This window comes from Periophthalmus magnuspinnatus, chromosome 17 (genome assembly GCF_009829125.3).
Source record: "Periophthalmus magnuspinnatus isolate fPerMag1 chromosome 17, fPerMag1.2.pri, whole genome shotgun sequence".
In the NCBI taxonomy this organism is placed as follows: Eukaryota; Metazoa; Chordata; class Actinopteri; order Gobiiformes; family Gobiidae; genus Periophthalmus; species Periophthalmus magnuspinnatus.
The window spans coordinates 5,938,921-5,966,749 of NC_047142.1; the positions used below are offsets into that span (position 1 = coordinate 5,938,921).

At 41.5% G+C, this 27,829-nt stretch overlaps 1 protein-coding gene across 2 annotated transcripts; it reads right to left on the minus strand.

Moving 5' to 3' along the window:
* Positions 1-2,436: 2,436 nt before the first annotated feature.
* Positions 2,437-17,456, minus strand: pax3a (paired box 3a). 2 transcript variants are annotated; one of them, XM_033982355.2, is made up of 9 exons: positions 17,351-17,456; positions 16,714-16,949; positions 16,393-16,522; positions 16,085-16,228; positions 7,858-8,057; positions 7,284-7,449; positions 6,787-7,010; positions 4,318-4,581; positions 2,437-3,204 (listed from the first exon to the last, which is right to left on the minus strand). In XM_033982355.2, exons 1-9 carry the CDS (start codon positions 17,433-17,435, stop codon positions 3,187-3,189), a joined length of 1,467 nt encoding a protein of 488 aa, XP_033838246.1. In that variant the 5' UTR covers positions 17,436-17,456; the 3' UTR covers positions 2,437-3,186. The 2 variants fall into 2 exon arrangements, with proteins under 2 accessions (XP_033838246.1, XP_033838245.1); XM_033982354.2 differs by having other exon boundaries at positions 6,787-7,013.
* Positions 17,457-27,829: the final 10,373 nt, after the last annotated feature.

The following is a 27,829-nucleotide window of genomic DNA, read 5'->3' on the forward strand; positions in this document are numbered from 1 at the left end:
GACGTGACATATAAGCAATAGATTACACACATGTCAAGTAATTTTCTCTTAAATTACAGGTCAGCTCTCCCTCCTCCTCCTCCTCACGTCCCCGCTGTCCGCACCATCAGGCTGCAGAGGTATCCGTGGTTCCCTGTGGTGTTTGGATGTCGAAGGCCCCTCTGTTATTGATCCTGATTGGGCCTCACAGGAGGAGATTCCGGCCTGGTGTTGACCCGGACTTTTCCATGTTTCCACCCTTCTCTCAGATCATCAAGAAGCCGCCGCTGCTCCCTGTCTCCCCGGTTCGCGTGAGATTTCTGATTGTCATATGGAAAAGCAGAAAAAAAAGTAGTTTCTTGAAGAGTTTACTAAATCACTAGCAGGTCTTTGCTTGAGTAGCTAACCTGGTGATTGTCAAAACATCCTTTCATGCATTCACTTACCCTGCTTCTTTCTTATTATTAGAGAGATTGTGGTTCATAAGCTGCCGTCTTCTTCATAGTCAAACTTGTCAACGTTGAATTTTTGCCTGGACGACTGCTGCGTATTGATGATATCTTCGTACGGGTCCTTTTTTTCCTCGCTTAGAACACATTTAAAAAGTGTCATTGCAAGGAAAGTGTAGAAAAAAAACACAAATAGAATATAAAAGTATGCGCTGTCGTAGGTCTTTCTTGGACTGGTTGTTGCAGGAGTAGCAGAACTCTCAGTAGTGTTGACATGGCGTCCATTTAAGTCGAAATCTGTGTCCTCGAGTAGCTTTTGGCATTTGGAAAGCAATGACAGGAGAATAGTCCGGTTCATGTGGTTCATGGTGGAAGAGACTACAAAGCATGGAGAATAGTGCCCAGAAAAACCCAAACAAGAATGAAAAAAGCAGAGCCAGTGAGCGGCGTCTTTGGCGGACTGAAATTATGAAAGGCAGGCACTGGACCCTTTTAGGAATGGCATCTATGAATCACTCAGCCACTCTTCAGGAGCAGTGATAAGGGGCCATGTGGTGCAGATAAACCTCACTTTTATTTGGCTCAACTCATATACACAATTTCTATTATCTTTTTCGACATTAAAGCGACGCTATGTAACCTTCTGTAGATGGCATGTCGTCTGCATGAGTCCATGGAAATAGAAAGTTAAAACCATATTTCATGATGAGTATTATGACATACTGTGGAGGATTATAGCCAGAGGAACAATATTTTTATGGAAACAGACCTTCAGTGCAATAAAAACAACCAAAATGAAAAAAACAACAAACTAACACGCTTTTATTTTAGCCAATTTTGACTTAAAAATGACTAGAGCTTTGAAGTAATTGCTCCTATTAACACATTATAGACCTTATCTGCAATTCTGTAGTTCTCATAATCAAAATAATTATACAAAGATGGTGTTTTCTCTCGTAGTTTTACAAAAAAGAATAAAAATGTGACAAATTACAAGTATAGGATATGTCTGCGGGAAAAAACAAAGGTATTTGGAGTGAACCAGTTCAGCTTAGGCACAATACCTTTAAATCTGTCCTATATTCTAACAACAACCATCAGTTAAAAAAAACTCTTTTAACCTATTTTTCTAGCGTGGGTCTTTCTCTCCCTCCTCCGCCTGCTCTCTTTGTCCATCTTCCTTCACTTTCAATTTGGGAGCCTGGAAGAAGCAGAAACGCCCGGATTGTTGTCAGCCCCGGTCAAGTAGTCTCCTCATTTCAAAGAGTGTCGAGGTCAAAGGTTAAGTTGTCTCCAGTGTGTTGCTGCTTGACTGACACTCCTCTCCAAAGAAACCTCAGCGGCTTTTATCACTCTTTGTGTCCTACAAGTTTGTGAGGGGAACGTGATCCTAGTCCTGGTTATGCACATGCACTGCAACATTAAAGTAAACATAACTTATGGAGTATGGGGGAATTATGAATGACATAGACAGCTGCGTACCTGATCCTGGGGGGAGATGTAAAACTCAGGAGCCTGATAATGCGGCAATAGTCTTTTGAGAGACTCGCCAACTGGGTGAGCGGTCATTCCGGTTTGGCACCCTGTCCGGCCGTGTCAGTGACTGATGTCCCGGAGTCTGTGAACCTCTGCGCTTATATAATTTACAGCAGCTCTGCTTTAACCATTAAGGGGTGCGAAGGAGACCCCAGGGAGCAGGAATTTGTCCAAAAAGAGTGTTTATGAAATGGGATATATTTATGATTTAGAGCTGGACGGGTGAGAACCACGTACACTGTTCAGGTACTATCAGTATAATGTATAGTCACATCTGGAGTATTTTAAATCAAACTTTTCACATAACTTTATGGTTTTTATAAAGTTTATTATAAATAGTAAATAGTGCTGTATTATACACAAAAATGTCTTACAACAAAATGAATTATTGCAAATGTAAAGTAATAATACAAAACCAAATGCAACATAAAACATACAAAGGTGTAAGACTTAGGCAGTGCCTGGACATACAAAACAGACCCAACACTTGAACAATACTAAATAAATAAGGAACTATACTTGGCAAGTTCCCGAAAAGAAAAAGAATGGGAAAAACATGCAAAAATTAGAGTCAAAATGAATGTGAACGGGCAGAGACATTTTTGGCTTTATAAAAACATAACTACATGTTTAGCGATTTACATTATTCCCTGATGACGGGTGACAAAAGTCTGTTAGAGCATATATCAGGGCTTTGTTCTTCTTTCACATGAGGTATGAATGTATTGCACTTTCTTTGGGTTGCAGTGGTTGCACTCTGACACAGCTGTACGGTGTGCTCTACACTCACATTCTTATCTTCAATGTCTCACATAAACATTACATGAATCTCATTATTCCTAAAATGCGTTTAGAAATAACATCTTATCACCAGATCAGTCAACGATACAAGTCCATCCACTTTGCATTAAGACTTACAAAGTCTACTGCCTCTTATTACAAAAATCAAACACACGATCTTGAATGTATTTAGTCTGTTCCCCCAGCACCGCTGCTAACTCTTCTCCCTTTGTGTGTTCACAGATCCAGGCTTGGTCCTTGGAGCATGACGCACAAAGCAGTGAGTTCCAGGTAACAGGAAACAGCCTTTTGGTCCTGATTAATCCAGTCCGCCACAGTTTAGACTAGCCTCTGTCTGTCTGTTGTCCTGGTCAGAGTTTGGGGATGTTCTGTTCTCCAGACCAGCCAGAGGAAGCATCCTGCCCGGGCCAAGAGGCTGGACTCAGATAATGAATGGCACCTGCCAAGACACAAAAGAGAGTTTCTAAAGGTTAGTACATGACAGAGTGTGTTCAGGAGCAGCTGCTTTAATCCATCAGTGTTTTAACAGCAAAATGTGTGACACACAGCCAAAGGTTAAATCCCAGCGCTGACAAGAATGATGGGACGAATTCAAGTGGTTGAGCAGGTGTGAATAAGGTATAATGACAAGTATATACTGCCACAAAGGGCACTAAACTGTGACGGTCCCAGAGCTTTGGGAAGGGAATCACAACAGGCCCAGAGGTTAACGATTAGAAACTCATAACAAATACTTTGTGTGATTGTAAAACTTATGAAAATTTTATTCCACAGAAGACCAAGGCAGAGATTGAGCTTTTTGACTGCTTAGATGATCAATAACAACTCTACATCTGACCTCCAGTGGGACACCTGGTTCTAATCCGGCCCTGCCAAGGGCCATAATCGGGCCTGTTAAGGAGACCCTTACCTTCCCTTTTGCGCACACATGTGCACACACACACACACATACACACACACACTTGTAGAGCAATCCCCTGAAAGCAATATGCTCTCCCAGGAAAGGGCCAAATTAACGACATCAAGATGTTGCCACTGATGGGCAAGTCAACATGTGGTAGTGTACCTTAGATCAGGCCTATAACAACACACAGGCCTAGCCCCTTACCCCCCTCCCTCTTGTCAAACATGCTTAGCAAAGTGGCTCCTTTCATTTGGACTATCTTTGCTGCGCAGAGGTCGTTACATGGGTAGATGAGGTAGGTTTGAGGCTCGCCCATCACACAGGGTCAGGAAAGGACAGTGAGAGAGAATGTGTGTTTGTGCCATGACCCCAGGATGCCTCTTCATTAAGGCACGTGGTCACCACGCTGATGCTAATTTAAAGTGGCCACTAGCATACGTGTAATTGTACTAGTGATAGGGGTGAGTGGAGAGGTGAGCTCATCAGAAAGGGCTGTACAATTAGCCTGGATTTGAGCCTGGACAGCTTTCTGCCCAGTGCTTTATCTCACTCTGTATGTAGCAGCATTTATAAAATAGGAGTTCTGAAATACTAGTAATAAGTAGTTTCTTAGCAGTAGTAATAATAAAGGTTTTGTCTGGTGCATACCTTGCTCTGGCTGTATTGTCCATACTGATAAGATGGATGGTGGTCCACGGCATAAGCGGGCGACGTGTATGACGGGGGGCAGTAGGACTGGCTGCTGGGCAGAGTGGGCATGCTGGCCAGCCCTGGGAGAGCCTCTAGTCTCTGGGAACTATGGCAGGTGCTGGACATTCCTCCGTTAGCCTCCAGACCTCCAGTCAAGGGAGAGATGGCGTAGTCACTCTGGGTCTGATGTGGCACTGCACTTGGGTTCAACAAGCCCATCACCTGAACAAAGAAACAGAAATGTAAAATATAAATTGAAATGTATTTCATTTTGTAATCTGTGTTACTGCCTGTTGAGAAAGGTCAAAGTGTGCTTGTCCACGCCCAGATCTTTGTGAGGTCTACCTACACCGCATGTCGTGGGCGGTTATATGATACATTGTGAACAGCTGCATGTTGGTTTGCGTGAGAGTAAGTAATGAAAGTGCCTAAAAGGTGAAGGACTGAACAAAAGTCACTTAGAAAACTTAAGTCAAAAAAGTACAGAAAATTTAGAGTGAAATAGATGGTTGAAAACAAGTGGCAGCCAGCTGGCACACATATATTTTAGTCAAACGGAAACATCAGGTGACTTCTAATTCAGTCTGATCTGACCTCACACATGGGAAAAGCATTGCAATAATTCAAACGCTAACATTATTCACAATGCAGATAGCAACGCAGAGAAATCATTTTAAATACCCGGTGGGAAGTTGAAGTTGTCTACTAACATAAACTGCAATATTTTATTTAAGTTAGTGAAATTCCACCTAGTCTGAAACAGCAGCACTCCCTGACGGCGGGTCTGTTTTGAGGTTGTTCCGGGGATTAAGTCTCAGGGGGGTGCAAATCCCGGCCGCTTGCTTCCTTGGTGAGAAAGGATTCCTTTGGTATGCACCAGATCAGCGGTGAGACGCCAGAGACCAGCCAACACTGGAAATGTAAGGGTGGCATGACAGTGCCCCTAGCAGGCTACAACTGTGCACACAAGACTATCGCCTATCTAAAATAAACCCCAGTCTACAGCCAAATGTTACTCTAATGGGATCATATCTACTGCTGTCTGAACCACACGATCTCACATACACACGGTGCTGGCTTAAAGACTGAAGATACAATAATGTTAAGGACACGGAGTTGTTTTGAAAAATAGAAGTACAAACTTTCCAAAGTGCAAAGAGGTCTTAGTCTATTAACTATCAGTGTCAGTAAATTCAATCAGTTCTCATTTCCCCTCTCCTATTAAACTAAAATCAGGAAATTAATTCTTTCCTCATCTGAAATGGGAAAATCTGTATTGCAATATACATTCAAACAGCTGGAATGAATACACAAATTAAAAGAAATTATCCAACAAAGTGAGTCATTTGCATAAATTACACACTTTGTTATGAGGAGATAAATTACTTCATTCCAATCAATTAAGACACTGGAACATTGGTGATTACATTTCCAGACTGTGCAAACATTTGAGGCATGCGGTCGCTGCGTCCGTCCTGTACGGAGCTGCCCATGAGGTCAACGCTCACACCAGCCTCGGCCCCTCCACCTTTGACCTCTTTATTGGAGTTCAAGTCAGAGGAGTGACCCTGTGGTTGTGTGAACTGCTGCCACGCTCACACTGTAAAAGCAGCCATGGTAACAAGTACACATGTATTTAATCACCATTTATCTGCATTAAAACACACTAAACACACTGCGGCCTCTTTTCTCTCCTCCTGCACCTTTTTCAAACTGGTTTATACTGAATAAGGTTTGTCAAAGAATTTTAAAGGCAATTAAATCTTAGGAACCTACAACTGATAACACAAAGTCCATTTCATGTGGACTGAGCCTTTGCAATTATGTGTCTTCACAGAGTCTTTCAGAAACAAAGAAAATCTCTTTTATCATTGTACAGTCATCCTCAGGCATTCAAAGAAGCAAACCTGCCTAAGGCTGTTTTTTATCGGTCCCTGACAGGAGCCCAGGATTCTCTCATGGGTATTAGTACCCAGCATGCTTTGCAAGTGGGCAAGGCACCCTTTGTGGTGGTTAAAAGCTCGTTTTACGCCTGTTAGTCCATCTTGGAGGCTGGTAGGGAGCCACTGATGGACACTGATGACTGTGTAATCGTCCATAATTGTCTTTTCAGTTTTGATTTGTGTCATCATGCGACATCCATACATCTCCCTCTGTCTGCCCGTCCCCTCCCCAAAGCCTGACGTCCACCACATTTTAAATTCATCAAACAGCCCATCAGTGTAAACAAAAATGAAAAGCGACCATGTTTTCTCCTTAACAAGGTTTTCATCAAGCTGTCTCTAAGGTCACCCACGGGAGCTGGTGGGTTTGTGAGTGTCACTCAGGCTCAATATGTAGCCTTCATAAACACCATGAAGAACAATTTGTCTGTGTTCCCGATAACAACCTCTCTGTGCATCCGTGAGCACGGGCGACTGCACTGACCTGTGGGGAGAGGCTGTTGCTGATGGCCGGGTTCACTCCGGGGTTGCCGTGCGCCGTCGGGGTCACGAAGCTCTCGGAGTACCCTGAGAAACCGTGACGTCCAGAAGACAAGCAGTACGCTGACCCTGCGTCCTGGCTGCTGACCGAGGAGGTGAGTCCGCTCTGGTGCACTGTGGTGGGGGGCAGGGGCTGAGGCCGGTGCACTGTACTGGGCTGCTCGGACACTGCTGACAAAACGGGTTTAATCAACACCTGCTTATGTGTGAGAAGACTTTATTAAGACTTTTATAATAACTACACTATTTACAACCTTGCAAAAACGTGAAGAAAAGTTTAATTCTTAATGAACAGTGAAATTGTTTAAGAATGACTCCAGCTTAGCATCGATTTAAGTAATTCCTTGATCATTCTTAACAAAAAATGTGTTCATTATAAACTATGTCTTTGGCTAATTAAGGTGTAGTGCCACTGAAAACTACAATTTTTCATATACCAACCTTGAGCAATAGATGTTGGAGGGTAGGGACTGTCAGAAAGCTGGTACGGCTGCAGACCAGGCATAGCGGTCGGGGGAAAACCTCCGGGAATAAGGTGGTTGAACGCCATTAACTGATTGGCTCCTGCCTGCTTCCTCCAACGAGCCCTTCTGTTGCTGAACCACACCTGAAAACACACAGTAATATTTGAATACAAGCTAGTATGGGCTATTTACTCGAGCATGCAGTTCGTTCTTTCATGATTGTCTGTGGGTCTTTTCATGGTTTATGTCTTAGCACCTTTTGACCTCCAGACTTTATATGGACATTAAGTCACTGGGTTCACATGTCCTAGGGTGGTTTAAGGCAACGCACACTATCTAAATCAAGCATCTATTTTGGGATCTTTACACCGACCATTTTACGTGACAAAAATAGTCCACTTTTGGAGCACAGTGAGCGCAGTGTTTCAGGAGGTCACCAGGGGCAATACAAGTCTAATATTTTAAGGAATGTGTGGCAACATCCTCAGGCCATTCACCAGCACATGACAGGGAGAGCTGGAGTTGTTATAGTTGTAGTGTTTGGATCTAACCTGGACTCTAGCCTCTGTTAGCTTGGCCCGCTGTGCCAGCTCCTCTCTGGTGTAAATGTCAGGGTAGTGCGTGCGCTCGAAAGCCCTCTCCAGCTCCTCCAGTTGTTCCGCGGTGAAGGTGGTTCGACTGCGACGCTGCTTTCTCTTCAAAGGCAACCCCGGCTCCGAGTCCACATCTGAAGCTTCGTCCGAATGGCTTGCTAATAACAGAAGAAATCACAAAACAAACAGATTTTTACTACAGAGTTAGATTAAACCTCTGGAATACAATGGAATTAAAACAATACAATATGCTGACAGCAAGGCTACTTTAGATGGTCTCCTAGTGTTCTGTTGAAGCTCTGAGTAGCTCCTGAGGGGATCAAAAGGCAAAAGGCTGCTTGAACATGGATTAGAAAGGACTAGATCCCTCTGGGGCATCTAGCCTGTGTCTCTGTCCCCTGTCCCGGGACATGCTGAGCGCGACGCCGATATCGGGGCCCGCTGTGCAACGCTTGCAGGCCCTTCGCAGGTGCTTCTTAATCTGTTTGTTCAGTTGAGTCATAAGGGAGAGACTGGGTGACTGCGAGACAGCTATTGGGATCTAATTCAGCAGAAGAAGAGAATCAATGAAGTCTCGAGGCTAGAGACAGAGGCTATTGCTGCGTTTCAGGGGGAGGTTACCCGTCTATTAAATAATGATTAGGCAGCACAAACTAGCGTGACAGCCCGCCATTGTGGACCATTACATGTGCTGGAGCCCCCATCTCTCTCCGTCATACAAACTCACAAACATGCATCTGCTGCGTCTCAGCCAAAGGCTTTCACTGCTCTATGACAATGTGTCAAACGCAGATGGACTAAAAGGAGAGGAGAGTGGAAATCTACTCCCAAATCCACCCAAAGGAGACCCCTTAAGACAAGGGTTCACTGCACCAATTTGACACAGTTGCACTTAGTCTATGGCTGTGTGCATAGTAGAAAAAGTGCTAGAGATTTGATTTTCTTTCTTTTCTTTCATTCAGACAAAAATACTAAGCAGCACAGTCATGTAAATATTCCTAAAGTAAGTCTTTCATTCACAGAATTTTCTCTTTCTCTCTTCTAGATTTAAAGCTTTAATTAAAAAGTGCCAAGTCAGACATGGAGGGGGATACAAGGATCTCCCCTCACTGGAGCCAAGCAGGAAATGTTTGTGCTGGTTGCCAGTGTGCGTCTGACCAGGCATTACACACGGATTTGGTCCCTGGGAATGCTGCCGGACCGCCGGAGCAGGAGAGTCGGATGCTGAGAGGAGCTCTTTATTACATTGGAACTGAGGGCGCCACGCTGACATGGAGGCTCACGGAGGATTGGTCCAGTGCTCTCATACTAGTGAAGAAGGGATGTGGTTTGTTTAGGTAAGGCCCGAGCCCAAACCACACACCAGAAACCCTCACATTTTCCTTTGACTCAGAAATGTAGCATTGATTACTCTGTACAGTTGTAATAATCAGCACATGAAAAGTGTTTGGAAATATAAGGTGATAAAAGGAAAGTATACTGGCCAGTGTATTGCAGTGGGAGGATAGCTCATAAAACTGCAGCCTTCGCTGGCACAGTAACTCATGTTAACTACGGCTGGGGGTGGATCTGCTCCTTTCTTCCACTTTTCCCTCTCCTTTTCCCCCTGTGTTTTTATTATTAGTATCCACAGACAAAACGCTCCGTCACAGATCTCTTTCAAACCGAATGACAGTGTTGCTTTTGTCATCCACTGGCCTGGGCTTTCTTTCGCACTCTTCCTCCTTCAGTTTTTTTTTTTTTTTTTTGGAAGTGATGTGGCCGGGCCTTTGTATGTTCACAGGGAAAAGCCTGTGGCAGGGCTCTATTGGGCCGATTACCACGCTCCATCTGTAGGAGCCATCAGGGACGGCCAGGCCCGCATTCAGGGGCCTGTCACCTGCCCAGCAGGGGAGACGGGCCGGGGGGGGCCACTGGCTGTGGGGGAATGAAGGCTGGAGGAAGGGGACAAAGAGGGCCAAAGCAGGGCCACAGCAGGGAGCAGGCCATCCCTCCCTCTGTAGTGCAGCTGGGGGAGGGCCCGGGGACGCCCTGCATGGAGAGGCACCTGAGGATGATGCTCAGAGAGTGGGACGGAAAAGATAAGTCCAAAAAGTGGACTTTCTATAAAAATCACTTTTTAAATCATTTATATCTAAAAATAAAAAAGCCTCTGAGGATGGAGCCATGGACTTTGAGGTCCCTGTTCCCACACATTCCCCACAACAAATGGCAGAAGAGGATACTAAACACACAAAAGGAGGCCTCGACCTCCTCACTTAAACACCCAAATCAAATTTTACGCTGCTGCTAAAGCGCTGGGGAGCTCAGAGTCCTGCATTGCAGCCCATAGTTTTGCACAGGCTCGGACAAGAATCTTAAAGAAAAGATAGATGATTATCCTGCGAACGGATATTGGTGTCTGTAATGCAAATATGATTAAAAACTGTACTAGTGAAATGACAAGCTGATTTAGATTTTAACAGGTACAGTTTTATCTTTACACTGGGGCCTTTGTACACATGAGTGAGTCGAGTAGTTACATAAGTTGACTGTGCAACAAAGTTTAGGAAAACTGAAACCACTGAGAAACAAATCAACAATATCAAAGTAAATTGCTAAAACATGTGAATTCTCTTGATACATTTTTATATTAATGGGTTAAATTTAGATCAATGGCAGAATAAAGTTCCAGTGTGTTTGTCTTTTCAAAGGACGGCTTTAGACAGTGCTTTGACCCTGCAGCTTCTGGTAAACAGAACCTCGTATTGATCCAAAGACGAGACTGACAGGCAGGAAAGATAAACTCCCCAAAAGGTCACACATGTGAACTTGGGGAACGTCCAGATCTATTAGCTTCACCTGCTGCAGAAGAGCCTCAAACGCAACCAAGAAAAAAGCTATGACGGGGGATTCCAAGCGCAAGTATAAAAGCTGCTCTTGTTTACTGCTATAGACTAGAGCCAGCACCGGCCTTTGCCAAGCATTTACCCCTTTACCCCCCTTTCCTGCTAGCCTTCAAGACGTTAATGTGAAGAGACATGCACGGTGAACAAATGTACACTGCATATGGATATAAAATCACACATGGAACTTAAAATGGCAAAACTTGAACTGTTAAAGTTAACCAAAGTGTTAGCATGGCAACGTAGCAACTATCCAAGTAGCATATGGGCCCGTTTTATGGCCGAGGTACAGGGGCAGGCTAGTCCTCCCATCTGAGGCGGTTAATAGAGAAGCTAATTGAGTCGGCGACATGTGTTAGCAGCTACAAAACAAAAGGCAGAAGAGACAAATGAACTAGCTATTTGCCCGGGGAAGTAGATCTGCTCTTTTCAAGACCAGAAATGCATGATGATGTGTGTGTGAAAGAGCTGACCCTGAATTTAAAAAAAAAAAAGCAGCAAACAACATGAGCAGATGCACTGGAGGCAAAAGAATGGTTAACTGACAGCTTATGGGCTCAGCTGGGGTTAACAGTTACAAAAAAAATGGGGAGCGAGTGAGAGGGTTGCTCACTTGACTTGCTAAAGAGCACTCCCCCTCCAGGAACCTGCAGCTGCCTGGGAAAACGCAGGGGGGAGATGATGATGTGATGGCCGAGAAAGAAGCGGACCACAGATATGACTTTGAAAGATGTATTTGCGTTCATTAGAGACAAAAACGGCACAAATGGCACAAATGGCTCCGGCGTGGCTTTTGTGCCGGCCCAGTGTGCAGTGGTTATTATTTAGTTCCACTCCGGGGCAGTTAGGTGACAGTTTCACGGTGCTAGTACACCCCCAGGGCCCGCGGACAAAGCTACAGCAAGGGGGGAACCCATGCACGCGGGGCAGCTAGCAACAGGCCGCTCCTTCTGCACGCTCCGGCCAAGAAGAACTCCCCCAGCTTGTTTAGACGAGACTGACAAGGAGGCCAGAAGTTACAACCATCTCCTTGGTATGAATTCCCCAAGAGATGTCGCTTTTTTCCAAACATTATCGTAACCTGCATTTTTTTTCCCTGCTAGTTTAGATGCCTGATGGTTTTAACAGTCAAGTGACCCGAGGTTAGCCCCTGACCTTTCACGGCTACCGCAGAGAAAACAGCCCCTCGACTGACCCTCCACTAAACTTCACAGGCCCGGCTCAGACAGAGGCCGAAGCATCATTACATTCCTTCAACTGCTGCCCCTTACACACTCATTTACAACTCCTCCTGTGCACTCTCGCCTCGCTTTCGTGCACGGTTTGAATGCGTTTTTATATGCTAGACTGTTTGCTAGCAGAAACGACAGCCCCAGTTTTGAGCTCTGTGTCCCATGTCCCGATAGATTTATCCAAAAAAACTAGTGATTTGCCACAGTTTTACGCAAGAAATTTCCCAAACGCCCTCAGATTACATACAGGCCCACAAGTACAAGTGAGTCAAGAATGGACAATGTTGCGCACTCTTTTCACAGTTTTATTTATAACAACCGTCCCAACCCGGGTGTGTCTCAGTTTTAAATTTTTTGAAAATCTGGTCACCGTAGTTACATAGTCTATTAGAAAAAAAATAGAATTGCAAAAAATATCTTAAAAATGGCAAATAATTTAACAAAACCAGACATAACGATGGCCATATCTACTCAAATAAAATATAATATAAAAAACGTTGCTTTTTTATTTGTAAATTATTAAAACTCAGCTTTTGCTACATTAATTATATTTTCCTGACATGCACAAAATCTGCCATTTATTAAGTTGTTTTGATTATTTTGTTGTATATATTTTGGTGAATGAAGAGAGCATCAATCAAAAAGCTGAAGAGTCCATAATGTGCAGTGTGCAGAAGGCCGCAGTGAGAGGCTAAACAAAGTTAAGTGATTGACAACACTGTCTGGCTTTACTCAATTAACGCTCCCATTGTGGCCCTCTTTGCTTGGTCCCCTCGCCCCGACCCTTTTCTCCTCTGCCTCCTTTATCCTCCCCATCACAGAGTTTTGCTTGGCTAATACTTCCAAGGAAATAGAGAAGTCCTATTCTAACGGCCGCGCTCTTGTTGACCTTCTATAGCGGGCTGCTCCTTTTGCTGCCCGCTCAGAGTGTCTTTGGGGTGAGCCGAGAGAATGAGGAGAGAGTATATCAGCGGCAAAGGGGCTGGCCCAGGGCAGGACCCCGGCCCGCTACTTCAAAGTTGGCCTGCATTCATTAATTGTCCTTTGAATTAATATTGGAGGATCACAATGTGGATGCCAACAGAGAAAGAGGCTTTAATGAAGCATAGAGGCGCATTGAGTTGCAGATCAGCTAGTGTGTTTCTTCAGAAAGCAAATACTTGGGAATCGTGCAGAAATAATTAAAAATGTATTTGGAAAACGCTCTATCCCTGTGTGGAAATATTTGCTCCTGTTTGTTTCATTATGCTAGAGTTACTACATGGCGCTGTAAGCAGTTTTCGCAGAGAGGGGCCTTCATGTAAATTGGGCCAAAGTAGCAGACATTCCTCTGGTTGCACCAAGGTTTTGGGACTCTAAACTGTCTCTGTCTCGCCATTTTTACGTACGTATTTAGAAATGTGAGCACTGTAATCAACAAACACAACCAATACTCAACCTTGATATGGTTACTGCCCTGCTCGCTTACCACCAGACAAATGCATACGTTTGCCTTCTCCTTCTTCTTCTTCGTGAGAATATAAATGTTGAAACCGCCAAATTGGATTAGTTAGACGGAGGCGTGCGCGTTAGCTACCTCTATCGCTCTGCCATTCACTTTGAAAAACAATACCTCGGTTATGAATATGATCTGTTTGTTCTGCTAACTCGCTAAATTTCCTCAGCGCTAAATCCACTCTAGCAGCCAGTAACTCGGGTTTATTTACACAAACAAAGTTTCTACTCAGCTCCTTTGGACAAAAGCAGCTAAATCTTTCATGTTTTGTCAGCACTTGATTCCTCTTGTCCCTCTGGCTATTTGCCTGGTTTTACACAATAGAGGCAGGAGAATGGCAGCAGATTGTTGGAATGCCCCTCAATGAAACCAATTATTACATGTTGACTGCGTTCACCATGGCACATTGGAAAGCAGTGGCCTCATTCAGCTTGGCACCGCAGGATCCCCCTTTAAAGAAAAGTTATCCCTTTCACTATTTGTATTTCAGAGGTTTTTCTTCTACTCTCAAGCTAGCACCCCATCGCCATAAACGGATTCTGCGAGAGTGGTTCCTCTGCTCTGCTTTGAGTCTTTGAATGGGGCTAAGTGCTAACTGTAATAAATAGGCAGAGGTGGGAAGTAAATGGATTTAGATTAGAAGTATCGAGAATATACTGTCAAATTAAGCCATTATTTGTTTTATTTTTCTTAAACCAGAAGATTTTGGGTTCAAATCTCACTCACAAAAGTAAGAATTGAGTGTTTTAACAAGTAAACTTAATGGTTTGTCCTTACGTAAAACAATAAATCATCCGCTGCTGTCCTGTCTGACGTCGGCCATTTAAAAACCTACAGTCACTTCTCCACAACATCCAAACAACTTCCTCCATCACTCCTTTTCCCACTGCACCGGCTAATGCCATGTGCCCCGAGGCAAGACACTCCGTACTTTATCCCACAAACCTTTGCTGTCCTTTTTCCCAGACAAATAAATCTGAATGAGTCAGCTTTGATCTTAGCACTTAAGGGAAGCCAACAATAGTGCTGGGAGAGAAAGGGGCAGAGAGCAACAGGCCTCTCACTGCCACAACAATAGCCTCTGCAAACACCTACTTAATCAATATTTGGCCAGAAGACACTCTCTCAAGTCCCCAAAGCGGCCCTTTCACATTCTAATGAGCGCTATAAAAGAGAAAAACAACAACTACTTCCACAAAGAGTGAAATAGTGCACTGCTCTGTATAAGAATAGAGGAAAGTAGATCTGAGCTGGAGGATGTCACCCAAGTGAGGTAAAATAACAACAAGACGCCCTAAATTCACGCAGTTTAAACATGACTATAGGAGGAAAAGCAAACTTACAATCAAATGAAAATAAACAGGCCTGTAAAACAAATAAAAGTGACGAGTATTTCCATATCTGTGTGTAGGAATTATATTTAAGTAAAAAAAATAAAAAATGTGTTTCAGAGGAGAGAGAAGAAGGCCCAGCAAAAGCATGAATGTGTGTGAATGAAGTATAAAGAAAGGGGTGGACTTTATCTGTGAGGAGTTGAAAGACAAAATGAAGGATCTCAGCGTCATGCGTCCCTGCACTAAAATAGGATCAAAACGCACGCGTAAAAACTCCAAAATTGCTTCCCAAACGCACCTTTTCTATGTCAATCTATGTGTAAAATAAAGGCACAATAAAAGCATACATTAGCACTTCAATATGCAACATTTTAAAGGTATCAAAAGGCTGGTTGAACACATGAACAGTAAGACAGTGCCACAATCAAAACATTTGCGCATTTGTGTTTTTGTCATTAATAATTAACCCGACACTGCATTAAGGAGGACTTCATGAATGCGCTGCTCTCTTTTGCTCCAACAGGTCGTAAATCAACAGGTGTTTGCCTCCAGTCTTTTCTGTTTATGCCCGCGAGCCACATCTTTTCTCTCCAAACTGTAAACAGTGGGAAAAGGCTCTCCAAAAGGCAGCAGCACGTTTTTAGGAGTCTATAAACCCGGGCGCACTGGGCCCATTGCTGTCCCTGAATAATTCATCGCTCATTGCGGGTTCATAATGTCTTCTCCCGGTCTTTTGTGCGCGGACTTTTTTCTCCCTTTTCTTTTGGGGCGTTGTGAAAAGGCCTCGAATTCTTTTTGTACACCACTGAGCCGCTCACTGCACTTTGGCTTTTGTGCGCGTCAAACTGAGGTGTGGAGCTCAATAGACTCGCTCTGCTTTGTTCCCTGAAGTTCATCCTCAAGTGTCCAATTGAGTTTAAAAGGGGTTCTCAGGCTTGGAACTTAGACAAATGTTTGATTATCCACTTGATCCAAATGATCTTTGCGAAGATACTTTGGATACTTTGGTTAAAACTAAACGAGAGCGCACGAGAAATGAACTGTGACGCACTCCATACCCAAGATGATGATTATTGTTATTATTATTATTATTATTATTATTATTATTATTATTATTATTATTATTATTATTATTATTATTATTATTATTATTATTGTTATTGTTATTATTATTATTATTATTATTATTGTTGTTGTTGTTGTTGTTTTTGTTGTTGTTGTTGTTGTTGTTGTACTTACAGGTGCCCCCGAGGATGCCATCAATGCTGTGTTTTGTGCGCGTCTCGCCCTCATCCATCTCTCTTTTCACCATCTCTTCATCCTCCTCGTCTTCCTCTCCACTGCCGCCAAATTTGGACCTCATGATGCGGCTTATCGCGCTCACTGTGCGGGGAAAACGTGCGCAAAATGCAGTGTCAACATAAGAACGACTGGTACAAAACTTTGGTGTTCTGATATTAGTGTTTTCATTCGCTGAGGCTTTCCAAGAATTAGGCTTAAGTCGGTTCTGGCACCGTTTTGTTTCAGACCGTAAAAGGCTCGTTTACCTGAGGGAACGCTGTTTCTATCACACACTCCATCTTTCAGTAACTTGTCACGGATCTCCCAGCTGAACATGCCCGGGTTTTCTCTCTTGTATTCTTCGATTTTCTTGTCAACCTCCGGAGAAGTTATTTGCTGTGGAGAAAAGCAGATGACAGTTGTATTTTATATCAAAGAAACATGACAAATAATCTATAAATATGAATCTGTGCGCTCCGGTTTTACGCACAGCCCACACATTTAAACTCTCTTGTTCACAAATATTACAATTCCTCGGTTAAAATATTTGCTGAGGATGAAAAAGCTGTCTAATCAGAGGACCTTACCTTGGGTTTGCTGCCTCCGATGGCTCCCGGCCTGATGGAGCCTGTCTCCTGGTAGCGGCACAGGATTTTGGAGACGCAGCCGTGGGAGACGCGTAACTGTCTGGATATTACGCACGGCCGGATCCCGTGATGCGCCATTTCAACGATTTTGTGACGAATGTGGTTTGGAAGTGGCCTGCCGTTTATGAAGACTCCCCCGAGCTGGTTCACCCGGCCCTGGCCTAAAGGAGTGGACACTGGACCAGAGACAAGAACTCAGCGTTAAAGCAGCAAATGTAGATAAAGGACAAAACAGCCTCTAATAAAAACTCCACGCAGCAACTTCAGCTCAACTAAATTAAGAAAAGTGAAATAACTTAAATTTGGTTAAAAAAAAAGTTGTCTAAAACATTCAGGGCTGTGTCTCCTGCAAAGTCATAAAGGCTGTTTTTAAATTAGTCGCTGAAAATAGGGACTGGGTCTATATTTTGTGGGATAAAAAATAAGCCAGTTGTCTATAATTCTGTTTATGTGAGGTGGGTGATTAAAACAACCAGAAGCTTTATTTTCCAAAGCACAAACAAGTAGGCCTAGTTGTACGCGTTTGCATCGACACAAACACTCAAGCTCTAACCACAGCGCTGATGCGTGTGTTTACCTTCCAGAGAGTATCCTCCGCGGGGGTAGTTCTGGTGGGGAGATGGTCTCATCATTCTGGGCAAACCTCCGGCCAGAGCTGTCATGATGCCTGACTCCAGCGCCAGGTAACGGAGAGCTGAGGGGTAAGTCCACAGAGTGCTCAGGGCGCGCGTAAAAGTTTCTGTTCGATGTTGGAGACGCAGAGTTTGAGCGCGCGGAAGAATCCAGGCAAAAGTGACCTGTGGCTGTGTCTCCAGAAGGTGCACGGCGCACACAGATCGCACTCTCTGGGGATGTTTTGAGACCACGGATGGAAGTCAAACATTTTATCTGCGCCCCGTGTCCCCTCTGACTTCGCAGAGGACGGCGCTGATTGGTCCGTGCTGGCAGACTTGCTGCGCTGTGATTGGACAAAAGGAGCTTTGGGGTTGACCTCACGAGGTCAGCTTCTCGAGTCACACGCTTCAGACAAGTTTTGACTCAACTTCTGACACAGACTAAATGAATAAATAGATAGCATACTGTCAAAATAGACAATCGATGAGTTTAATTGAGGCTTAAGAAGAAAAGAGTCGGAGCTCGAGTTAAAGTCAGACTCTGTGGATATGGAACAAAACTAAACAAAAAACTTCATGACTATTTTATTATTGTCTGATAAAATCATACAGTAAATATTTTTATAACTCATAATCTTCCCAAAAATTGAAACTTTTTTTGCATAATTATTATCATTTATTAAATATTTTTATAAAACGAGCAAACATCCAGGCCTGTCATAATGTGAGTACTGTGAGTACTACAGGCCTACTGACCTACACAAATACATCCATAATGAACATAAATATAGTGGGCTATTTGTTCAAATCACTTTCATCATTTGGCTCATCTACACATTTAGACAAATGTATATATTTTGTAGCCTGTGTAATTTGTATTTACCCAAATCTGATCCAAAATGACACATTTTACGCAACTTTTTTTAGACTTCACATCTGCAACAGGTGGAATCCTAATGTGCTTTGGCACTAATCTGGAGAGGAAAGTGCGCAAAATTCGTTTTATTTAATGGGTTTAAGAAACTGATCACAGCTGGTTGTGTTATGCGTTTTATATATATATATATATATATATATATATATATATATATATATATATATATATATATATATATATATATATATATATATATATATATATATATATATATATATATATATATATATATATATATATATATATATATATATATATATATATATATATATATAGTTTTATTTTTACTGCACTCGTCTTTTCATGTTTTGCTGGATGTTTGGCTCGTTGTTGATAATAATTATAATAATAATTAATAATAATTCTCCTTTTCTTCATTAAAACACAGAGGTTTTACGCGCGGAGCGGAGGTAAAGTCACAGTTGATGCGTGAAGATTCGGTCTAATTTCCCACACACACTGTTCACGGCCATCAAGAAGCTGTTGCACCAAATGAACAATAGTGCCGCGCGGCCCCGTGCTCGGGCCACAAGGCGCTGGAACACAGCCGTGCCAATGCGCAATTTTACGCACAAAGAAGCACATGAGGGATCATTTGACTTTCGCGAAGCCTGGTATACTTGTGATAATTATGATAATTAGGCGTGTTTAATAGACCAATACATTTTTTTACTCTGGTCCCTGAGGAATCCTAAGGGCCGGTTCAGTTGTGTAGATGTGCTGTCTGCTCCAGCCGCATTCCATGAGTGATGCCTGGTCATGACCCGCTCCTGAGCCGCTCGTGCATCATTCAAACGCCACTGGTGTCTGTGACTCTGTCAATACTCCAAAACTACAGCCTGTTTTATGTGATCATGTTTTCATCAGAGGAGGAAAGTGCAGCCTACTCAAAGTTTGCAAACAGTGATTTTCAAGACCCTTGAGGATTTTTATTGGCTACTTAATTCTGTAAATGAATCATGTTTATATTTTCTAAATATACAAGAGAGTGTGTATTTCATCTAAAGTTTCTTCATAAGTAAAAAAAAAAAAAAAAAAATCTCTAACAGTTTTTGAAGAAGTTACTTGAGTTGCATCTTTCATCAGATAAACTAATTTGTGCACATGTCCCATCCAAATCCTTTGTCAGCCCTTTTCCTAATTTATTTTTAATGCGCAAATTATGAAGAAATTATGAAGCTTCGTTTTCATTTCAACATCATTTTTACAGCTGCTTTTGGACTATTTTTACTTAAACACTCTGCATGCAGCGTCTAGCCTTAAACGTGTATTTCTTCTATCAAACAAGAGCAGTATTTAGGGGCAACACTGTGCAGTTAACACAGAGCATATGGAAACATTATACATCCATAAAAACTGCTATGGCCTGAAAGAAAGTTATCATGCTAAAGTCTGACTATCATGAAAAGGATATTGGATCTAGCATGGCAAATCAATTATGGTGGTAAGCTGAGTCCCAAACGTGCAACGGTGCTGGTGGTAGACAAAGGACCCAACAAAGTAGACCCTAATATAGTTTTTAGACATACAAAAATACGCCAGGGGGTTTCACGACCGCATTTTAGCAACTCATTTTAAAAACAGGGACATTTTCCGCACTAAGTAAATAACAACCCAGAGGCAGATGGAGCTGTCAGTGCAGAGATAACACTGATTTGTACAATGGTGCCCAGTATAAGTGATTAACAGCAGATCAGATACACATGCACGCAGTAAAAGAAGACATAAAGGACATTATCTGACCACAAAATAATTCTAAAAGTGTAATCTTTCAATACATTCTGCATTAGGCCTGTCACTATAATGGCTAAATCAACTTATCATCCATGTATTAAAGCTGGAACAGTGTATTTTGGGGCTTTAAATTTGTCGTGTGCGCAGTTTCTTTGTAAAACCAGGGGGATTTTTTGTAGTTAAACGATAAGAAACACAAAGTTCAGTGTTTGGGGTCAAAGCAGAATCACACATTCACATTTAGATAAGCATCAGTCAATTGTCGTGTTTCCAAAATGAGGAAATGTGCTCTGTGATGATACTATCCCCTGTGTTAGCTACTACAAGGTCCCACCAAAAGGACCACTGTTTGTCTTATGTGTTTGATGTTATGCCTCCGCACCCCGCCCCAGTTAGGCCCAAACTGGGAGCGTTTACCATCACAAAGCCTCCTTAGGTGCACCCAGGTGAGTAGGACAAAGGTAAAGAAGATGTGTAGCATTTGTAAAGCACACAGCCTCTGGGTATGAGGGCCTTTTCTAAACCTGGAGGGAGAGCTTCGAGGAGGTGAGGAGAGGGCTAGAATACAGGGCTGGTCCACACGTACTGGTCCCATGATGTGTTTGATTTCTATCTGCTTAATGGGACGCTTCAGTGTGTCAGGTGTGTGTGACTAACAGTGTCTTATCTGATCACGCTGCTGTTGTGTTTGACGGACAGGGCTCGGAAATTATACAGAAGACCTTTTGGTTAATTTAGGATGAAGGGGAAAACAGCTGTATACAAGCGGGATGATTAGAGCGAGGCAGTGGCTCAGTTGGCAGAGCGCTCGTCCTCTGATCCAAAGGTTGACGTCTTGAATCCCGCTGTCAACATGAACATCACCGATAAACTAGTGCGATTACAGCTCCCATAGATTAATACTGTTGTTGTTTCCTTGTGCAAGACGCTTAAACCACCTCGCCCCCAGTGTCTGTGTACACTGGTGTATGAATGTGTTAGTAGTTTCTTGTTGTAAAGCACTTTTTTGCCTTCAAGATGGAAAAGTGCTATATAAAATGTGGCTATTTATCATTTAATGTCATAGAACAACACATCACACTGTTCTAATAGCTGGCATGGGGGTTTTAATGTATTTTTTTTTATGTGTAAATAAAAACAAACAAAGATTTTATGTTATGGGTTATTGGGTGGAATAGATGTGTATGAGAAATCCATGTTTATATACAGTGTACAATTGTCACATTGAGGATATTGTGAAGAATTAAAAACAAATTTGCAACTGAAAATATTCTTGAACATGTCACTGAGACCTGCATTTTCTTTCTTGTAATAAAACTATAAATATCTATGGATTAAATGTAATACTACTACTACAACAACAACAACAACTCATAATAATAATAATAATAATAATAATGATAATAATAATAATAATAATAATAATAATAATAATAATAATAATAATAACAACAACAACAACAACAACAACAACAATAATAATAATAATAATAATAATAATAATAAATACATAAATACATAAATACATTCAATTAAATAAATTCAATTCAAATTAAAAAAAAAGTTTATAAACATTGTAGACTGTGCCCCTAGTGCTTGTTCATTTCATTTTTTCATTTTTTTTTTTTTTTCTTTGAGCATGTGTATCAGGTACACTTACTGCACATTTCACAAATTTGTTCTTATACAAGCTCGAAAAGGAGTGGGAAGAAAAAAACCTTTGCTCAATCAAATCATCAAATTAAAATATATATTGAGCCTGTGGATTGTGTCAAATGTTAGAGGTCCCAGTGGCACAGAGGGAGTGTGTTTACAGAATGTTTACAGAGTGTTTACAGAGTGTTTACAGAATGTTTACAGTGTTTACAGGGTGAATGGTGTGTTGTAGTTTGATGATTCCGCCGCTAGAGGGCACTTGTTTACACTGTTATTGGAAAATGCCGCGGTTGTTTTGAATAGATGAGGTCAAAAAAAGCTCTTTGTGAAGTCCTTTGTGATACAGTTATGCTGCATGACTCAAAGGGAAACAACCTTTACGTTTACTGTGGAACATATAATTATCTACGCTGCTTCATCAGACCTGAAGTCACTCAAACGGACCTAGACTGTGTGGGCTGAGTCTGTCCCATTACGGGCTTTTACTGTCTGTCTAAAGAATAATCCGTGACTTCCAGTGTTCACCTGATAAGAGAATGTGCACAGTGTCAGGACGCGTGGCCCCTGGGCGCTGTCCAGGGCTGTGGTGCTGAAACATGAGCTGCCTGCTGCAATCACAGGAGACACATCTGAAGGATCCTTTCACAGAGACACTGATGAGTCTCACCTGCAGAGTATGAATAACCCGAGGTACACGTCAACCAGGCGAGATGACATCAGGACAAGAGAGATACAAGATAATGTGAGGATAATCTGCATCAGGACTGTGGTAACTCAAGGTAAAAAGTCTTAGATAGGCTACCACAGTTTTTCTAAGTTGCAGTTAGTCTGGTCTATTCATGGGTCTCTTGAATTGCAATCCTTGAACATGAATCACACATGGCTCTCTGTACTTAGCGTGGACACCTTCATTACCCCTAAAATAACCTTTTAACAGGAAAAAATCTGATGATACTTTGTTTAAATTTCACGTTTTCATTCATTTTCATTTCTCCTGTCGCAGTATCATCATTTTATCATCATCATAACTTTACCTGTAGAAGGATTTAGGTCAGTTAGGGGTATTTTATCCAAGACAAATATCCTTATTCGCCTAAAGTTACATGTAAAGAGCTGTGTTTGACAGTGAAGCACCAGCTACAGAGGCCTATAGAACTCCCAGTGTGATTCAAATAAAATCATTTTATTTGGCACAGTGCACACTCTGTATTTCTGCTCTACCATTTATTTATTTATTTATTTTATTTTTTATTTTTTTAAATGTATCTTTATTTATACAGTAGAACCCAATGAGAGCACTTGGACTGTCTTTTTTATGAGCGCTCTGTTTAAAATACAATACAAGCAGAAAAAACAAACAAAACAACTGTACTAGCCCATATAAAACTTTAAAAACAGGAGCAGGTGTGTGTAGAAAAGTTTGTTACCAGATTATTAAATTGCGATTGTGTCAAAAACATGTCCAGTTTTGCTTTTCCTTGGAGCGCGTTTCATTTTTGTGAAGCAAAACAGCTAAAAGCCTCTTTCCCCTCTCAGTTTTGTTGTGGTTAGTCCTTAGATGCAGTCATGTGATCTGATGTTAAATGTTCCAGTATCAATGATTAACAGGCAGCAGTTGAGGTATTCTGACAGTTTTTGCAGTTGTCCCTTATCGATACATTTCATACAGTGCTGCTCTCTTCTAAAAACAGTGATGGACAAGTCACTTTTTTCATAGAGAAACAGTGATGAGTTTCAAATCCATCACCTGTAATAAAACAAAAAAACAGAGTGAAAGAAAAGATCCAACAGTGTCAAAGCAGAGGCTGAAATCTGCACATGTACCACATCCTCATGATCCAACACAGAGAAAAGAACATTACTTACACTATTTCCTTTCTGTAATTTATTGAGATACAATATTTGTTTCTGTAATAACTTGATCATTTAGATTTTAAACTGTTACATAATTCTGACATGTTTTTTAAAGGATGTGTCGACTTTTTCAACAGACGCACCGATTAGATTTGAAGATTTGTAGCTTGTGCGTTACTTAAATGTTCTTCAGAAAAAAAATCATATACTGTACTAATAATAATAATTTTGCATTGAAAGATTTATTTTGAAAGCACAAGGCTAAATTATTATTATTTTTTTTTAAATTTACCGGGTAAGCACAGGAACAAAAAGAAGAAAAAAAAAAAAGTATTTATACATACACACATAATTTAAGCAATAATACAGAAACAGAACAGAAAACAAAACACAAACCACATAGAGTGTGCAAATAATATAGAATAAATTAATTAGAAAATAAAATAAAAATAACAGTAGAAAAAATGTAAAAAGAATAATGATCGAAGGCTTTGACTGATGACCTACACACTTCTGCACACTTCCTGTTCCATCACCCTTTCTAACAACACTGCATTGTGGCCGTGACAGAAACTACCTGCCCCACATCCACCCCTGTGTGCTCCCTCCGGGCTCCCCACAGTGGGACAGCCCGGCAGGAGGTACCAGGCCAATGACCCTGAGGGGACAGTGGCTTATTTGAGATGAGAGGAATAACTTTGGGGTAGGGGGTCCCAATAAGAACTGCTCTGAAATACTAGGACAATAGAAGTGCATATGACCTCCTGTAGGTTTTCAATCATCTGATGGACTTAAGTTTACTTTCCCAAGTCATAAAGTATAAGTGATATAAACGCTCCTAATGACAACGACCGCACCCATGTTTAAAGGCGTCGGATTTCTCAAAGATCAGTCAGAAGTTAGGGTCCTAAGACATGACAGAAAAGCTTTATTGTTGCATTGTATTTTGATTTGATATCCAAAAAAATTCATAAATACCAACTGTCCTTTATGCCACTACAAAATATATATAAAATTTGTATTTGTGTATTTTATTCATACTTCGTCAAGTTATAATTAAGTAGTTTGAAATGATTTTGAAGTTCTTTCTAAAGCATTTTGTGTTTTTGAATTGTCTAAAGTCTTTGTCATTATAAGATGAATCATTTAGTCTTTTCCCATCATGCCTTCTCCTCTGCATCGTCCCCTGGGTCAGTAACGCTGCTTAAACGCCACAGTAAAAACCCTGTGAGAAAAAGGTGGGGTGTTGGGCCTCTGCAGGAGCCAATAGGCGTCAGTGTGTTTGGGCCAAAGGGTTTCATGTGAGACGGACCGCGGGGCTTAAAGTTAAAGATTACTTTGAAATCTGCATTAAACTCTTCTCCTCCTGCTATTCCCCCTCCCTCCCTCCCCGCAGCCGTCACTCCCACTCCCCACAAATAAGAAGCTGTCGCCACAGAGCTGCGGATGAGTTGGGAGCAGATCCTCTTTGATGACAGAGAAGGATCCTTTTGTTCTCACTAATCCCCACTCAAACCCACCACTCCCCACTTCCACTGAAGTCCAGCTCAAAGTTATTACTGCTACTACGTCTGTCACTTTACATGAACAAAATCCTTATAAAATTGAATTTGGCAGTTGTCTCTCGCATTTTATAGAGTAATTTATGACAAAACTGTTTTGCTTGTAAAGTGAATAGGACTCTCAGACTTACAGGTCACAATATAATGATAAGAAGTGAAAAAACAATAATAACTGTGAAACTCTTAGAGGAAAATGTCATTTCAGTTCATATATATATACACACACACACACACACACACACAAATACACACATATACACACATAAATACACGCATATACACACAGACACACACACACACATAGATACATACATACACTCTCACATATATATATACACACACACCCACACACACACCCCTACATATACACACACACACACATACACACACACCCCAACATACATACATATACACACATACATACACACACACATACATATACACACACAAACATACATACACACACACACACACTCACCCCCACACACACATATATACACACACACACAAACATACATACACACACATACATATATACACACACAAACATACACTCACACACACACATATATACACACACCCCCCAACATACATACATATACACACACACACACACCCCTACATACATACATACACACACACAATCTTCCTGTCACAGGTGGACATAAACAGCCTCCAGTCTTGTGTTGTCAAAGGGTCAGACACAGACACATTTGGGATGCGTCTGTCCTGTGCTCCCTGAAGTGTCCACAGTGTCATTATCAGATTTGACACACAGATTTCACAGAACAGATGAAAGTGTTCCTTCTTCTTATAACATCTGCCTTCTGACGCTGACCCCAAACATGTAGCCTGAGGAGAGGCATTATCAGCAGTGCTGTGTGATCACATGTTTGCATGTTTGAGGAGTAAAAAGAGACGCTTTGTGTGGATCACTTTACATGTAACTGTCAACATATATGTTTATGGACATATGGCTTAGCAGCACTAAGAATACAAAAGGTCAAAGTATCTTATGTGGAGCTTTGGTGAGAGGGAAGTTCATTAGCCACTAAAGTCATTTAGAGATCTGTGGACCAAATATTCAAAACAGAAAATCAATGCTGCATAAAGTATGCAAAAGAATCTATTCTGACACATCAACATTAAATTTAGCATTTAGCTGTGCTCAGTTTAACATGTAGGCTGTTATTTAAATAGATCCATGATGTAGCTTATTTGGTTCTTTAGGCTGTTTTAACAGCACAGGCCTGTCTCCCCCTGCTGGTTTAGGTATGAACACAACAATCTGTCCTTTTATTATGAGTTTCTGTCAAATCACATCCACATGTTTATGTTTGTCTTTATAATAATGAAAATATTTAGCCTCAGTTCTAAATGACTCTTTTGCACATGTTGTGGCCAGACAGCCCCGCAGGGAAATGTTCAGTTTGAAAAACCTGTACTGGACATTTAGCCCAAATAAATGCTCCAAAAAATGTCTAACTTGTGAAACACAGGTCCTTTAGTGTTTGGGATGGGCCTCAACATACTCCTGTTGTTTCTTTCTAACTCCTGCCACCAGGATACAGTTGTCTGAGAGCAGCATGTTTCTTAAAGTCACTTCATCAGTTGTTGAAATAAACCTCAGTCACATTCTTTGTAATAATTCTCAAATGAATGTCATTACATTTGCCTACATGCAATGTGGCTTTGGTGAATGCAAAGACTACACTTAGTTTTTAGGAGTAGGCCTATCTGGTAACCTACAATAAAAAGCTAAAGCAGGATTGGTGACACAATTCAAAACCCTAACTTGCAGTTTGTTAAGACAGTTTACTGCAGAGTGGTGCTTGTTAGTAGAATATTATAATAATAACCTGCAAAGGTTTACCTATAGCCTACAGAAGACATACACAGACTGTTCAGTGTCAAACTAAATCATATTTCACATTTAGTTCATTGCAAACTGAAACATTGATCTAAAATTAGTCCACGGGCTTCCTGATCAAACTGCACTCAGAAACCGCAGAGATTTCACTGTATCAAGCAGCACATTTTCCACTTTGAATTATTATTTTTTTCTTATTGAAAAGTGGTTATGTGACATTTCTGAACCCTATATGTATGATTACATTTCTGACAGTTAATTACAGTGAGAAAAGAGGCAGGACAAAACTGGAACATAGTGAGCGCTCAAGCCTCGGACCGACCGACCAACCAAATAAATAAATAAAACTCAATATAAGCAAAATGACGATGAAACACTGCACTGACATCCTTAAAAGTCTAATCCCCTTCAAAATACTAACCACAGAGCAGACAGAGGCCGTGTCTCAATTCGCCAAATGCATCTTTTGGAGGGACCCTTCGAGGTCCTCAAAGTGTGGTTTCAAGCTTCCGGTCGAGAGTGTGTCCTCCTCAGTGCAGCCTCCATCTCGCTGAAGTGGGACAGGCCTAAACCAGGGACCGCACTTGTACCGCTGTGTTTGAACGTACGATACGTACATTATGTACGTTATTTTTAATGATTTATTAGAATGATTTAATAGAAGAAAAGTCAAGATGCCAGCCGTTTCTTTTTGTTTAGATTGAATATCAATAGGCAAATATAAGTTTCAAGCTACTTCATAACTTTAACAAAATATACCTTGTGAAAACGTAATAACAGAGACAGAGGTAACAATATAATTTTTACATTCATAGTCTATAAACCAGAG

Excerpts from the sequence above, each read along its gene's own strand:
- pax3a (XM_033982354.2), bottom strand. The coding sequence starts at position 17,435 with ATGACAGCTCTGGCCGGAGGTTTGCCCAGAATGATGAGACCATCTCCC. Across the intron at positions 7,450-7,857 it reads TAACAGAGGCTAGAGTCCAG|GTGTGGTTCAGCAACAGAAG; the intron begins GTTAGATCCAAA and ends GTGTGTTTTCAG. Across the intron at positions 7,014-7,283 it reads TCCAACATCTATTGCTCAAG|CAGTGTCCGAGCAGCCCAGT; the intron begins GTTGGTATATGA and ends CCGTTTTGTCAG.